Below are 16,842 nucleotides of genomic sequence, written 5' to 3'. Positions count from 1 at the left end.
TTAACATCAAAATGGCTTTTAGTAACTGCCAAATGGGAAATCAAGAATATACAAGTTCCAGGGGCCAGCCCCGTGGTTGAGTGGTTGAATTTCCACGTGCTCCACTTTGGCAGTCTGGGTTTGTGGGTTCAGATCCTGGGCACGGACCTACTCCACTCATCAGCCACACTGTGGAGGCGTCCCACATACAAAACAGAGGAAGAGGTGTTAGCTCAGGGCTAATCTTCCTCAAGCAAAACAAGAGGAAGATTGGGCAACAGATGTTAACTCAGAGAAAATCTTCCTCACCAAAAAAAAAAAGGAAAGAAAAGAATATACAAGTTCCACAGAGTTAGATACAGTTTTGTTATTTGGACTAGCAAATGCTAGCCAAATCCTAATTGTGGAATATCCATGAGATATTTCATTTTTATGTTTAAAATAATCATCTTCGTTTTTCACTGTGAGTGCATGTCTTTGTGTACATGTGCACAGACAGTTTCAATGAAAAATGCCAATTGAAATGCCATTGTATCAAAGAGTAGTTGAAATTGAAGTGGTGTGGTCAGGGTCACTCTCTATTAAGGCAGTCCGAATGTACACTACTTTCACGGTGTCTCACACTAATGCATATGGAGGCCAAAAAGATATCTTTATTTAGGCATTTGCAATCATTGTTATTTGTATTAATTTAGCTATTGCACTGCTTATAAAAAACATAATTTGAACTTTACTTATTTATGAAGGTTTGCAGAAAAACAAATTTGTTTTCTGAAAATTAGAGTTCACACTGGTTTTGAAAAGCAGTTCACCAAAAAAGAAAATAAAGATATCATTCTTTTTATTAGAGGCTCAAATTATTTACGTTACTTTACTTCCCCCCAAATTTTTGAGATTGTTTTTAATCTTCTTTTCCTTTTTCTCCCCAAAGACGCCCAGTACATAGTTGTATATTCTTAGTTGTGGGTCCTTCTAGTTGTGGCATGTGGGACGCCACCTCAGCGTGGCTTGATGAGCAGTGCCATGTCCACGCTCAGGATTCAAACCAACGAAACACTGGGCTACTTGCAGCAGCGTGTGCGAACTTAACCACTCGGCCACTGGGCCGGCCCTGCAAATTTTTGGATTTTAGAATTAGAACTTGCACTGTGATGATTTCAACTTGAAATGGAGTATGTAATAGGTGAAAAATGGCCCATTTTCCCATTTTGGGTAAATTAGAATTTCTATATAGATGATAAGTGTATAATATTGTCCTCAAATTTTCTTATTATTCCAAGAAATATTAGAAATACTGAAATATTTTATTTTTTTTTTCCTTTTCAAAGATATTCAACTCTCTAATGGAGATTAAAGAATGAGCTATCACAACTAGAACTATTTCACACTTGCTGTAACTGTCACTCACTCTAGGAAATTGTGATCACATGCTGCATTAATTCTTCCTACACACTGATAACACTGGAAAATAAAGGCCGGAGTGATTCATGACAAAATTGCTTGGTATCAGGACTTGATATCATAGATGGCGTTAAGAAAAAAAATTTATAAGCAAAAGGAGATTATGCCCTCAAAAGAAGAAGTCTCTATTCTACTCTATAGTCATACTTAGACTACAAGCATTGGGAGTTCTGCAGCCATGCCATCTGTAACTATAAAAATTAAATTAAATTAAAAATTCAATTGCTTAGTTGCGCTAGATATATTTCAACTGTTCAACAGGCAAATGTGACTAAGGGCTACAGTACTGGACAGTGCAGATCATAGAACATCTCTGTCATCACAGAAAGTTGTGTTGGACTGTGCTAATCTAGAGCAAGAGGAAAATAATCTTGAGTTGAGCATGCACCGAGGAAAGTGGAATGATGGCTGGGGCACCCAATTCATAGGCAGGGGCCAAAAATGGATAAAATGGAATGATGCAGTAACATTTATTATTGAATCATTTAGGAATTAATACTATTTTACAATATTAAATCTTGAAAGTATTAGGCAGTGAATATTTTTAAGAGATTGGTAACTTGTTAATTCAAGGAGAAACAATCAAATTACCCCTCAATTCACATTAGAATTCATACTGCTTGAGATCCTCTGAGAGAAAAAAATGTGCAGTTTTATAGTTATAAGTAAATAGTACCTTAAAATAGAATTATTTTCATAAAACATTATATGATCTCGATAAAACCTATGAGAAATGCTATATAAACAAATGTACTGTATCTGAGACACTAAAATTATGAAGAGGTAATAGACCAATACAACTACCCATTAGATGGTTTTTAGTATATTGGGTAGGGTCAATAGAAGTGTGGGGTACTCACCATGTTCTCCTGATTTATCACCATCAGAATCCTTATACTGATAGTATGAAGAATATGATGCATGATAGAAATCACCAGTTACTCAAGAACTTCAGACAGGAAACTGAAGGGGATAGTGCAAATATCCTAATAGACAACTGTGTAAGTTTGTCTTGCTTTATAATATCAGAAATGCATGCATACTGTAAATAAGTAACTGTAATGTAGAACCATGCAATGCAAGCCACTGTTTTCTAACATATCTAGTTATCATTTCACTCTCAATCTTTCTCTATTGTCCCCAGGTCCACAATGTTCTCTTCCTTCTCTGAACATATAGGCAGAGCACTGATATACATTGGCTTCTACAGTCTACAAGTTTCCTCATATTTCTAATGGTGTGCAGAATTAACCCTGGACCTCCAAATTCTACACAGTGCTGGATACAGTCCTATTAAACGTTGGCGACTTTGTATTATATGTATATATATATATATATATATATACACACACACACATATATATGTATTATGTATATATACACATACATATGTATTATGTATATATATACATTTTAATAAAGAAATAATATTTAATAAATAAAAGGCTCTGAGTGTTTAAAAAACTTAGACAAAGTGAGTTAAAGCATTAGTAAAAGCCACTGAAATGGAAATGGAATCCTTCAGTTTCCCTATGCAATATTCAGTCTTGCTCCTAGTCCCATTTTTTCCCTAAAATTCCTATTTCTTATGAGTCAGCTATTCTCAATTTTAATGTTATTGTCTTTTAATTCTATTTTTAAAAAATGGACAAATAAGAGCAATGTGTTGACAAAGATCTAACATTCTAATTTCATTTAAATTCTTACATGATGATTTTCAGAATTCACTGTGCTATACAAAAAAACAGCAGATTTACATGGGCATTTCGTGCATTAGGTATTGTTTTTTTACCTTTTCCATATCCTCTATACAATGTCACTCTAATTGTTTTTCATTTACTTGTACTTCTTTCCCATGGATCAATATGTTAACATGTCAATGGTGAAATATGCTCTCATTTATAGGGCATGATTTTACCCAATATTATTTTCAAACTAGCAATTGAGTCCAGAGACTAAAGCAAGCTAAAGAAAATAAGACTTTTATTTCTGTATTGTGTGTCATATTCATGAGAAAATGTAAAATCAATTTTGCTTATATGGTCATTATCAAGAATATGAAAAAATAATCTGTTTACAGCTAATTCCATCACACTCGTAAAAAGAAGCCATTTGGTATAGACATTGTTTAAATACACTTTTGGGTTGATCTTCTAGTTTTAAAAATAAATGAAAATTTCTCCATAAACAGAATAAACTGAGGGACTCTACATAGATCCATTCTTGCCATTGTCTTAATGACCAATACTGATGACTTCAGACAAATCATTCATTTGAGAATTCACATACATTCTAGCAAGATCATTCATTTAAAGCTATTGCTGAAAATATTTGACATGGAAATTGAGACAATCATTCATTCCCCTACTTAAAAATCAAAGCCATAAAAATTTTTATATACTACGTAAAAATAAAAGTCATAAAATGTTATTATATTCAATTATAAACTGCCATGGCAAGATGAAATTAAAAAAAAATTTTATTTAAGATTTTGTAGCATGAGCCATGGAGACAGATTGCCTAGTTTTGAGTCTGTAATCCACCACTTACTAGTTGTGTAACTTTATGCAAGTTTTTAAAATTCTCTGTGACTCAATATAAAATAGAGATAATAATAGAGGATACTCATAGTGTTATTGTGAAGACTAAATGAATTAACACATATAAAGCACTTAGAACAGTTCCTGGAACCACAACATTATTGTATGTGTTGGTAATTGTTGCTGCTGTTACTAAAGAAAATAAATAACGGTGTTTGTATATTCTGCACTCACAATGACAAATAGATAAGTCTAATCCTGTGTAGGAAAAAAAATGAACTTGAATTCTAGTGTTAACTCTGCCTTTAAGTAGCTATCACTTAGGACAAGTCATTTAATCACTCTGTGCCTCATTTTCCTCATTAATGTAAGGAGCATTGGGGTTCATCTCTAAGATCCTTTCTTGTTCTAGCATTCTATGATTGAAATAAGCTTTAATCATAAATCTGTGATCATTTGCATAATGAATCTCAATTATGTGCAATGCTATAGCTTTAGAGAATTTTACTTCACCGTTCCATATGTAAAGTCAAATTATCTTATTGTCATCAACTGCATATTTCATAAAATTTTAATTGATTTAAAACTGTATGCTTTGTTTTTGGTAGGTAGTGATTTATGGCTGTTTCTAGCTTGGTAACAAATAACGTTATATAATTTGGAATGGAAACATTGTTTTAAAAGAGTGTTTTAATGACTATTTGCCATTTTCAAGGTTTTTTTGGTAATAAAATTTCCCCTCAAAATTTTATGTCTTGGGCCAGTCCAGTGGTCTAGTGGTTAAGTTTGGCATGCTCCATTTCCACAGCAAGGGTTCAGTTCCTGGGTTCAGACTTACACCACTCATCTGTCAGTGGCCTCGTTGTGGTGGCAGCTCACATACAAAAAAAAAAAAAAAAAAAAAAACAGGGGCTGGCCCTGTGACATAGTGGTTAAGTTCACTGTGCTCTGCTTCAGCAGCCTGAGTTTGTGGGTTTGGGTCTCCAGCGTGGACCTATATCATTCGTCAGTCATGCTGTGGCAGTGATCCACATATAAAGTAGAAGAAGATTGGCATGAATGTTAGGTCAGGGCTAGTCTTCTTCAGGGAAAAAGAAAGAAGATTGGCAGCAGATGTTAGCTCAGGGAGAATCTTCCTCAGAAAAAAAAAAAAATATATATATATATCTATATATCTATATAAGTCCTGATAATATTTTCAAGAAGGAGATATTCCAATGACATTTAACTTTCTATATTATTATGATTAGTTTTGAAATGCTTAAAGTGACCAATTTATTCCTTTGATGAAATAGGAAACATATATTGACTCATTGGATGATGAGTTTACTTAATATTTGAAATTTTTAAGAAAGAGTATAAGTTAGAGAAAGTGTGGAGTTATTTTAATTGGATAATTGTAAGATATCTTGAAGCCCTGTAATCCAGCATGGTGTTGAAAATACTGAAGCAAACACATCTTACAAAATCAAATGATTTTTGAAATATTATTTCCAACTAAAATATATCATGATTTTGTATTGAAGATGATAAAAATTCAACTTCTGTAAAATTGATCAATTTAAAATAAAAACATAATTAAAACCTGTTATAGCTGACAACTACAACATTGCACCTTCAAAATTTTCCGCTAATTACAGCTGCTAATTTTCAAGAGGCACTGTTAAAGTGAGTCAGATTTGACATAAGGACAGCATCTCCACCTCTTTTTATAATTCAGAAGAAAAATTTTTTTAAACAAAATATTTCCAAGTATATTGTCTATCCAGCCAGTGCTTTTGTTACAGATTACTTTTTCTTTTTCTGATGTTGGAAAATAAATATTATTTTGCAAACATTATAAACAATAACTGAAAAAAACCACCAACAACAAAACTGAAAACCAAAAAACTACCTGTTACCTATTAAAATCTGTAGACTGTAAACTCTGAGGCTTAGCATTCAAGGTCCTTAATTAGTTCCTTCTAACGTATGCCTGTCTCATTAATTTATAATCCATGACCTCCCCTCTTCAGCCAAGCCAACATCCACTCTCTAGCCATAATATTTTCCACATCTTCTCTGGTCATCCAAGGTCATCATCTGCTTCAAGGCATTTCATAACTCATTTCTTCTAAGAAACTTTCACAGATTAACATCACATGGGGAATATCCAAATAAGCATAAGAGTAAGAATAATGGTAAATGTAAGTGCTTAAGGGACCTGTCGTTAAAATATGACAACTATGGAGAAGGCAGTTGGCAAAGTCCTGGAGCAATGAGTTTTGTTTAACTTTAATTTGGAAAATAATCTTATTAATAATTGTTGTGTATCATGTGCATTCACACAGCACATCCCTTACTCATCTATTCTTTCTCTTTCACTCTTTAAAAGGTGTCCAGATTATTGTTTTGAACTGAATGTCTTGTTTAATAAAAATTTTTACCTTGGTTTAATTTGGCTTTGCTATCTTAATGATAAACCGATACTAAGAAAATAGGGACTGTGCTTCCTAACTTTTTTTGTAACTCTGCCCTACTATCCCAAGTTCCTTTGAAAGCAAGCCTGGTACAAGTATCAGGTCTTTAAAATGTTGTGTGCATGTTAAGAAGCAATAAAGAATAAGATTAAATCAACCTGCCAATGATTAAACTATAAACTTTCTTATTCATGGCAGTTTGTAAACTCAAGCTGTTGGCAAATGTAGTAATAATGTGATGAGCTATGTTCCAATATCTGTAAGGGGCTTGAATAATTTGGGAAAGACTCTGAGGCACTAGAAAAACTTGGAGGAGCAGAGGATTTGGAAGGGGCTGTGGAAGAAACTTGAAAAGACTGGGGGTACTAACAAGAGACAAGGAATGATTTTGAGGATTGGGATGAGCTAGGAGAATACGAAGTACTCATCGAGTCTAGGCTGGACAAAGAGGGACGGAAACTAACTGGGAGAAATTGAGGTGAATAGAGATGAGGAAACTAAGGAGTGAGTAGAGACTTGGAAAAATTACAGAAACTCAAAATGACAGTGAGGAATTTGGTGAAACTGTAGTGGAACTTAGAATGACTTCAATGAATGGCAGACTTGAGGGACTGAAAAATACAGGGAAGGAGTGGGGAGATTTGATGGATCTGGGAGGTCTTAGGCACCATTGAGAGTGGACTTGAGTACCTGAAGAGAATGATGGGGTGAGAGAGAGGAGGAGTGGAGATAATGGAAGAGAATAGCGAAAATAATAACATGAAAAGTAATCAAAGCTTGTTTAAATCTTTTCTTCCCTAAGTAAAGATTAAAGTGCCTGAGGAATTTTGCATTGACGAGAACTTTTAAGATATTTATTCTTATAGCAATGTGGGGAGGGGGGCACATATTTCACTCTTTCTTTGTGCCACATGGAAGAGAGAAACTGAGAATGGGAATTTGCAACAAAGAACTTAAATACATTACTTTAAAATATAAAAAATATTGCATTATTATGTCACAAGTACCGTGAGAAGGTTGAGGGGCTACACTGGAAGAGAAGTTAATCACTGTCTATAAACTTCAATGATTTTTGAAAAAATTAAAACCTCCCATGACACTTTGAACATTATTTCAAATTTTGTTTAATTAAATAGAATCTTAACTTTTATTTACTTAAATGGAGATTGAAAGGATGGTTTACTAGCTTATTTAATCAAATCATCATCCTACCAGTGCAAGAAATTCCATATATTTATTCATGAGAAGAATCTCTTGTTTGCTAGTTTTGTATATATTTTGTTAAGCACCTTCTACGTATATGTACCAGGCATTGGAAATGCAAAAATAAGGAAGAACAGTCCCTCTATCCAGGGTATTCACAGTCCACAGAAGAAATATTAGTCTTGAAAATAGGTATTTCTGTAATTTATCAGTATATGGATAACTAATGGTCCTAAGGACATCTCTGCATGATCTAAAAGGGCTTTTAAGTCTTCATAGGTTACCATCAGTAGGGTGGTAGTGTTGTATCTTTTCTCAGAATTGTTCTCTAGAAATTGATAACACATTGATGACATATGTGGTTCATCCACACGAAGAGAAATATTTACTATAATTTATGGGATCTTTGTTGTTGTTTTACATCTCTCCCCACATGATATCAATCAGTAAATTGGAATATGGCCTTCCTTCCCCGCCCCCATCCATTCTGACTGTTAACACTTTAAGCTTTACGCAAATCTTTTAAGGAAAAAGAAAAGTTAAAACACTAAAAACGGGAATTCAGATAAAATTTGTACTCCTGAAAAGACCCAGAGGGAGTGTGACTTTTATGGTATTTAACATATATAAGACTCACCTTGAAATATCTGAATTAAAACCCACTTTCGTACAGTCCTCATAGTGCTCTGCAATCAGCTGTGGGGTGGAGGATGAGAAGAGGGAGGGGAAGAAAAAGATCTTTGCCTCCAGTACAATGAAATCAATTGAACCTGAATAAAACAGATGCACTAAAAAGATGGGGCTTCACTAACCCAAATGCTAGTCTAGGTGGGAGGTTACACAGCAGGACCTCCAAGGTCCCTTTAGTTTCAGGGATGCAATGATTCTGTATTCCCTGACAGATAAAGCAGCAAATCATTCAGGACTCTGATATATAGGCACAAAATATTCTAGGAATTCAAAATGAGGAAAAGTCACTGTTACCCTTATTTGTCTGCTACGGGAAGCTTACATAAAAATGTCATATCCACTAATCAGGCTTTCCCCCTTGGACTGTTATAACAGGTCTGTAAACCAAACATATAGAACTGGGAATCTGCAGTAGATTTATGAAACAGTAGAATGCACAGATTCAATGTACTATATATATGGACTAGGTGTGATCTTAGCCCCACTGGCTAGTAATATTTATTTCCTGAAACTGAGGGAAATGATCATGCCTTGAATATTAATCACATATTCTATCACTAAGAATTCATAATTACCTACATATTAAATTTAATTTTCTTCAGTTACGAAACTGATCTTAGCTATAATGCTTCTTGATATCAATTCATACTATCTTAGAGGGGACTTTCTAATTCTGTAAGGAGGATAGCAAAACATTGTCTCACCCAAGCTTGTCAGCTTCTTCACAAGACTATAAAGTTGAGAGCAGCTGAGGCAAGACCTCTCTGGCATGTGATCTGTGGAATGCTTCTTACTCACAAAAGGGTTTTCCTGTAGTAGGTCAAACACTTCGAGTTGGATTTCAAGAAACCACAAATCTAAATTCAACAAGTAGACAACATATGACAGAGGTCCGTCATTACATGGAAGGATCCTCCAATTTGCTGTAATGGCTACAAATCAAGAAAAGGTTAATGATTTTTGCACAATTTTAGATTTTGGAAAAGGGGAAGGAAGGCATAGAAAGCTTGTGATTTCAATAGGATCTTATGGATCTCTCTTGGATTAAAAAACAAAAAGTCCACAATACTTTTGGAGGTAGGGTATGCTGGAGAGGTATTTCCAGGCTTTAGAATAGAAGAAGCTTTTAAAATTTTGGAAGGCCAGCCTACACTGTTGCACTCTTAATTCTAATTAAGTCAGATCTGTTAAAGAATTTAATGTATATTTATGTGGAAATTATGGTAATTTACTACCTACTTATATTTTGATTTATATTGGTGTTGCAAAAAGTTATAGATTAAATGAAAATGTGATCAGAATGGTATTGATTATAAATGTTCCTCTTTGGGAGAAGATTGTTTACATTGTAAATGACTGTAAATTATACTTTTTAATGTGGGAAATGAGAATCCTATGCTTTGTTGTTTTATGATTATGACCTTCCTAGAATTTCAAAGACATGTTTCTCCTATCCACTTCTCCATCAAAACTTTCTAGAGTAGTGCTATCCAATAGAAATTTCTGTGATGATGGAAATATTCTGTATCTATCTACATGATTTAATATGGTAGCCACATGTGACTATTAATCACTGGAAATGTGGCTAGTGCAACTGAGAAAATGAATTCTTAACTTTATTTAGTTTCAATTTAAATTGCCACATGTAACTAGTAACTACCATATTGGACAGCACAGTTGAGAGGTAGTTAATATTCTGTATTTAATTTAAGGTATGCATAAATTTACTCAAGGAAAATGTGTTTTGTTAGGATACTCCATCCTCTTCCATCCATCCATCCAGCTGATCTTCAATTTTTAACCATCCTCACTGTGTGAAACACTGTTAAGTTTATATAATAAAGGAGCTTTACGCTATCTTAAGTTTATATAGTGGGGAAGATAAGAAAGACTTGTGCAAGATTAATAATACATTGAATAGGCTAAGTGACAAAGGAAAGAGTAAAGTGTTGTGGAAGTACCAAAGAATGAGAACACTTTTGGAAAATGGGATTAGGAAGATGCTCATGTAAAAAGTAGTTCTGTAAATGTTTCTGATAAGTGGTTGCAAGGTATAGGAAAAAAGTAAGGGAAAGAGACTGCAAGATAAAAGTCTGAAGTTTAGTCTGGAATGTGCGGATAAGGAAGAAGGAATACTTCAAGGCTTTTCAAGTCTGAGTGACTGAAAATGTCAGTGCCAAGAACACATAAGGTAAAGTCAGGAGAATGAACATGTTTTGTAAGACAGTGTTGAGAGTAAATAAGAAAATGTATTTTAATCTAAGATCTCCATAAAAGTTATTTGATTTTAAAAATTTATTTGTTGTAAAAGTTAATTAAGAGAGTTAAATTTTAGCCATTGAACTAACTTTATATGTTAATTGTAACTGTACTAATGGTAAATAAGATCAATATGAAGATCAGATATGCTTAAAGAGGCCTCTAGTAAAGTGTGATCATCAATCATCTATCTAAACTTTCATCTTGGCCTCTATAAAGACTAAAGGTTAGGATAGCTACAGTAAGGGTAGCTTAACACAAATATATGTGAATTTCACTTTAATTCCTGTATAGAATTCTTTTGGGGCAGTGTCAGATAACCTAAGATATATCAAATTTTTTCTTGCCCTAGGCGAGTGCCTTAAATTCCTCAGCAAGTATTTCATTCTGTATTAATCTAAAAGCAAAGATCAAGACACTTCGGGGAAGTAGACATCCTTATAATGTGATATAGGTCACTAATAAAATACCATAAATATAGAGTGATGGATGGATTTAGTGATGGACTTGCTGATGCTCAGATCCATCAATGGTCCTTTTGAACATAAATTTATTAAAATTATTTAATTTAAATAAAAGTTAACATTTATCTAAGGAGCTCATTGTTATTTTTGTTTTGATTCTCTGAATTAATGCTCATTATTTTGACCAGAAAATAATTTTTCCTTCCTTTGCAAATAAAGAGAGAATTTAAGATTTCTATAGTTTGAATAAATATGTTTTTAAATAAAGAATCAGGTATTTAATGGAAATACCTAATTAGTTTGAATGTACTTTGATGTTTATGAGATAGTCAGTGTTGTATCTTTGCCATTAATAATGACCAGGCCTATAGCAGGCTAAAGTTATTTTCATAGCTGAATTTTCATCTCTGGATTCATAGAGCTAACAGCTATGGGTGCCATTTCTTTTGAGGCAATTATGATTTCCAGGAATTTGATTAACATGAGTGCTCATTTTCTCCATTAATAAGAAACTTGAAATTTGAGAAATTGTAGCCCTTTACATTTAATATTTTATGAACTGGTCAGGTGCACTTTATGACTTAGGGGCTATGCCCATGTAGGTAACTTTCTTCCAACTAGAGTGATATGTAAAGATCAAGAGGTTGTGGATATACAGTTTACCGACACATGGATTCTTAACTCCTGGAATTTCTGCCCTCTGATCAAAAATATCTCTATTAGCTTGTCCACCCCATGGTATGTTGATGGGCAAATTAAAATATTATTTTTATGATCTTTCTCTCTATCTCACACACAGACACACCACTTTTATCACCAGTTAAGAACATAAGTGGCAAATGTTTAAAGGCTGAATCATATTTATCTCCTCTAATCACTTTTGGTTCTTAGTAATGCAACATGCCAATGTGCCTAATTCACTCCAAAACATAATTGTCTGCAAGAATAATTTTAATTAGTAATTGACTTGATGGCACATTTATAATACATGTATTTTAAAGGTAGTTGCTCTGAAATTCAAGATGAAGTTGCTCTACAACATGGAAGCCAAAATATAGCTAACTGCAGTTGACCACTTCTCAGAGAATAGTTTCCTCCTTGGTGAATTCTGTCACAATAGAGCTGGGATGGCCAATATTTAATATTTTGTGTTCTATTTTAACGCTGTTAGCTGGATGACTTACTAGTAAATTTGTATAATTTCAAAGTGAAGCAAAACTTGCTTTACAGCCTAAGCATATTTATTGTAAGAAAATTCGATAATGGGTGAAACAGCAAATTTCAGGTACAGCGCTAACACAATAAAGTACCTGCCAGGTGTTGAGTCCAAATAAATATTATATATTTACTAATCTTGGTGTGCATTGTACAGAATGGCAAGCGATTATGCAAATTTCCAGGTGTAGGAAAAAAACAGAGGCTGCAGTAATATTAAAATGTTTGAAAGGTTAATAGAAAGCTACATGCTACTTTCATAACTTACTTTCCTCTAGTTAGCCAAAGCACTTTCACCAGTTCAGATAATGAAATTCCGTGACTTTTGTCCTTGAGGCTCTGAGGATTTACTAAGAATACTTGGGATTAAAACAATGACAAATCTTCAAAAGAACTGTCATTCATAAGTATTTCCAGGTGTAAGAAAAAGGTATTCTAATGGTTTTAAGTTTAAGAGAGAGTCAAGCAAACAACCGCATGGCTAAAAGAGGTTGACAAGTCTGACCTATGATTTTGCTAATATAGAAGAAAATCACAGAAAGGTGACTGGGGAGAGAGGAAACTAACATATCAGCCAAAGGAAACACACTGCACTCCCTTCTTCAACAGTCTCCACTAGACAACCATCTTCATTGGTTCATTCAAGCTTATGAATTAATTTATGAAGTCCAGACGCTGTCTGCCTTAGATATTGATTCTTCCTGTTCACCTTTACGTCAATAAGGTATACTAAGAAGCTTCTGTTCAAAGTTAAACTATTTGAACTTTATTGAATTTGGAGCATTTATCTCATAGACTCTCCCTGATCCTTATATGCATAGGTCTGAAGGACCACATCTTTGGTATTTTTAATAGTAGAAAACTTTCGTCTTTATTCAAATTTCACAGAAGCTATGAGGAAAATGTTGTTTCCTCTGCTCTTCTGTACATGTTCAGATGTAATAGCGTGAATACAGTTGGTAAAGGAAAACAAGAAGGAATATAATAAACACTAGCCTAAGTCGACATCAAGAAAGTTTCTGAATTTTTTGCGTTGTATTTTTCCTGCACTCAATAATCGTGGTCAAGTACCAAATTCCACATTGGATATTATCTTTCAACCAGTTTAAGCCTAAAACTAAACTCAAATTTTAACTAGCTTATGCAAATTTAATTTGCATAGAGAAATTTAGTTCTTCAGTGAGATTAAAATTCCCATCACCTGGGTGCCTTATTAGTTAAAAAGTAATAGGGAAATAAGCCCCACAGGTAAGGTAACTGAAATTTACACTCTTTGTGACTTACTTATCATCTTGAGAAAAGTTTTTTTTGTAGTTTCAGATTTCTGTGGGCTAGAATTTTTTAAACAGGTGTACTGTAGAGATTATGACAAATCGTCGTTTAGAGAATTTAAGATGTCTAAGAGAATTGTCACAACCATGAAAGGTGAGAAACATTAAATGCCCATTCTCTCCTTTTCAAACAAAACAACTTTTTTCTAGTAGAAATCAAACTCTTTAAGCGGCTGTGCTTCAGCAAACACAAGACATTCCTTCACTTTCATTCTCTTTATTCTTCTACTAAGTGTTATTTTTAGCATACCTCAAGACAAGGGGATAAAACATAAATATTTGGTCCCCATTTTCAAAGATCAGTAAATCCTTAGAATATTCATTATAAGTGGGTCAAAACATTTAACCACATGTCATTACAAAGGCAATCAATTTAAATCAAGTTTGAATAGCAAACTTTCTTCTCCCCCATCACTTATACGGTCCTGCTCATCTCCCCACTTTATAGTCCTTAAATTATTCACATAAAGTGTACTAAATTATTCAGGAAAAAGTCCTAGGCAATTCATTTCTCCAATGTCACTTTCATATTCCCAAACTTTGTTTTCATTTTATTTTGGGGGGTAAACATTCTGTTTATTTTGCTCTATATCTATTTGTCCTGATCACTTATTTTAGTGCGAAACTACTGTAAATACAATACATATAATGGATGAAGATTTTTGTGGTGAATATAATGTTTCTATCCTAATATTAGAACCTTAAAATATTTGAAATTCCTTTTTGAGATAAATTACTACAAATATTGATTTTAAAAATACACACATATGCATGTACATACGTATATGTGAATATATATGTAATATGTATATATGAAATATACGATATCTAGATCACAAGGATCAAGTGTATAGTTTTAAAACGCCAGAAAACTGTATGATGAAACTACTTTTTGGAGACAAACAGAATTTTGAGTCTCAAGAATTCATCTTCTGTGTATATTTCTTTATTGGGGGAAAAGCTGGGGCTAAAACTCTGCAAAACAACTATCATATTTAAATATGCTGTTATAAGCATTTTTTAAATAGATTAAGTGAATAGAAATAGAATCAGTGGAGAAAGAAACTTAAATCTGATTATCTTTTATATTCACAAAAAAGTCTTCCTTAGAACAAGGTTTGGTGTATTCATCATTTTTTAATATACCACAAAGGGAAACTGCACCTTCTAGATGTAACGACAGCAAGTGATTTTATCAGTATTTTTGTCACTTCAGCTTTCATAAATGGAAATTGAGTGTTTTTCTTAGCCACTTTTCTGTAGGTTATATTTACTAGTTTTCAAAACCTCTGACTTTATCATGTTAGAAAATGAAAGATAGGGGCTGGCCCCAAGGCCTAGTGGCTAAGTTCAGCTTAGTGGTTAAGTTCGGCACACACTGCTTCAGTAGCCCAGGTTCGGTTCCAGGACAGGGAGCTGCACCACTCATGCTGTGGCGGCAACCCACATACAAAATAGAGGAAGGCTGACACAGATGTTAGCTCAGGGCAAATCTTCCTGAAGCCAAAACCAAAAAAAAAGGAAAATTGGCAACAGATATTAGCTCAGGGGGAATTTGCCTTGGCAACAAACAAAGTAAAACGTTATTCTTGGATCACTCTCTAGGAGTGAGTAAAGTTCCTCAGGAAAATTAGTCTTTCTGAGGAGGATCAAGTAATGTGTCTTTTACCAAATGTCTTTTATCATGACATTTTATAGTATGCCTACTTATAATTATTATTAAATGAATCTTTTTAAAACTTGCATACTTAGCTAGGTTATTTCAACATCTGGTGGTTCAAAACTAAAATATTTTTAAATATTCAAGTTAACAATAAATTATTACACTGTAAACTATATCCTCTTTGACCAGACAAAGTGGTCAGTTGAGAAACAAAGTGTCATTTCAGGTATAAAAGAAAGGAAACCCACAACTGCATATATGTTGACTGAGTAGTCACTTGAGAATGATGAAGTGACATTTATTTTAAAATAGAATTTTCTCAGATAAATCAATAATACATTACTAAAAACTTATCAACAACAAATTTAAAATAAATTTAACATTTGATCTAATAAATTAATGATATTTTTAAAGTCTTAATTTTTTTCTGAGTTCCTCACTGGTTAATTATAAATGACCAGAACCACTTTAAATATAAGACTGCTATTTCATGTTTTGTGGTATTTTTGCAGATAAACAATATTCTGAATTGCCACAAAAATCAAAATTAAAAATGACATAGTTTAATGACATAAGATTCTTTAAAACAGTTTTGATAACTTTTAAAAATAATCAGGATTCTAATTTTACTAAGAGTGTAAAAGACTTGCTTTTGGTGAAAATGGAGAATGTATCACATTAACATTGCTTAAGCTGTTAAGAACGAATATTCTTTATTTGCACTGACTACTGTTGGCAGCACTGCTGCCAACTCAAGGTGCAAAATTTCCACTATTTAGCAATCACTAGGCATTATCAGTAATCACACTATGGATATATGATTGAAAAAAATCTAGAAAACTGAAGATCTTTCTACTCAGGTCATTTGAACTCCTACTTCCAAGATTGTTTACATTCTTGTAAATTCCCGAAAGTCATAATCCCATGAAAATAAAACATAAAGGAAATAAAGATCCATGTTTCTGCAAATTATTTTGGTGATGAATATCTTGATACATTTAGCAGTTAGATTCATCTTAATACAACTTCTACAGTATATCATCAATTATTAAAATAACAGCAGCTATCATTTTATTGAATTTTTATGCATGCAAAGCACTGTGCTAAGTACATTTAACACAACAATCCTATGTATGTACTGTTATTGTTACTTCCATATACATATGAGGACATGAAGCTCTAAGAGTTTAACTTGCCCAAGGTCTCAGAGTTATTAAGGTATGCAGCTAGAATTTGAAAGCAGATTTTTCAGACTCTAAAGCTTAAGCTCTCAACTACTATAGAGAATTTATACAAGACAAAATATGTTTATGTGTTCACTTATACTAAAACAAACAAACAAAACAGAATCTAGCAACGTCTTGGAATTAGAATGTAGATAGAGAGTATCGAGGGGGATCACCCAGTAAAAAGTTGATCTGTATGAAAATGTAACATTAGGAAAAATGGGAAAGGTACTTAATGGCAAACGTTTTTGTTAATTTACTTTTCTCTTAGGAATCAAATTTTCTCAATTTTCTGATAACAGGATAAACAATTATATGGGGGTCTCCTTTCGTGTGTTTCTATAATCCGTAT

At 33.3% G+C, this 16,842-nt stretch overlaps 1 protein-coding gene across 7 annotated transcripts in view; it reads right to left on the bottom strand.

Annotated features, from left to right (window-relative positions):
- PCDH11X (protocadherin 11 X-linked) overlaps positions 1-16,842 on the bottom strand; it is a 664,017-nt gene that overhangs the window by 624,630 nt on the left and 22,545 nt on the right. For 4 of the 7 annotated variants that reach the window (XM_044763834.2, XM_044763830.2, XM_044763832.2 and 1 more), the window contains exons 2-3: positions 9,037-9,189; positions 8,280-8,338 (exon numbers count right to left, since the gene is read on the bottom strand). The exons of 2 other annotated variants lie outside the window; for them this stretch is intronic. In XM_044763834.2, coding sequence (XP_044619769.2) covers positions 8,280-8,322 — 43 coding nt within the window. In that variant the 5' untranslated portion in view covers positions 8,323-8,338; positions 9,037-9,189. The remainder of the gene's footprint in view (positions 1-8,279; positions 8,339-9,036; positions 9,190-16,842) is intronic. One more of the 7 variants, XM_070502549.1, reaches the window with a different exon arrangement.

The sequence above is a fragment of the Equus asinus genome, chromosome X (genome assembly GCF_041296235.1).
Source record: "Equus asinus isolate D_3611 breed Donkey chromosome X, EquAss-T2T_v2, whole genome shotgun sequence".
Classification (NCBI taxonomy): Eukaryota; Metazoa; Chordata; class Mammalia; order Perissodactyla; family Equidae; genus Equus; species Equus asinus.
Note: the sequence above shows the minus strand (reverse complement) of the source record. Positions and strands in the feature narration are given on the sequence as shown.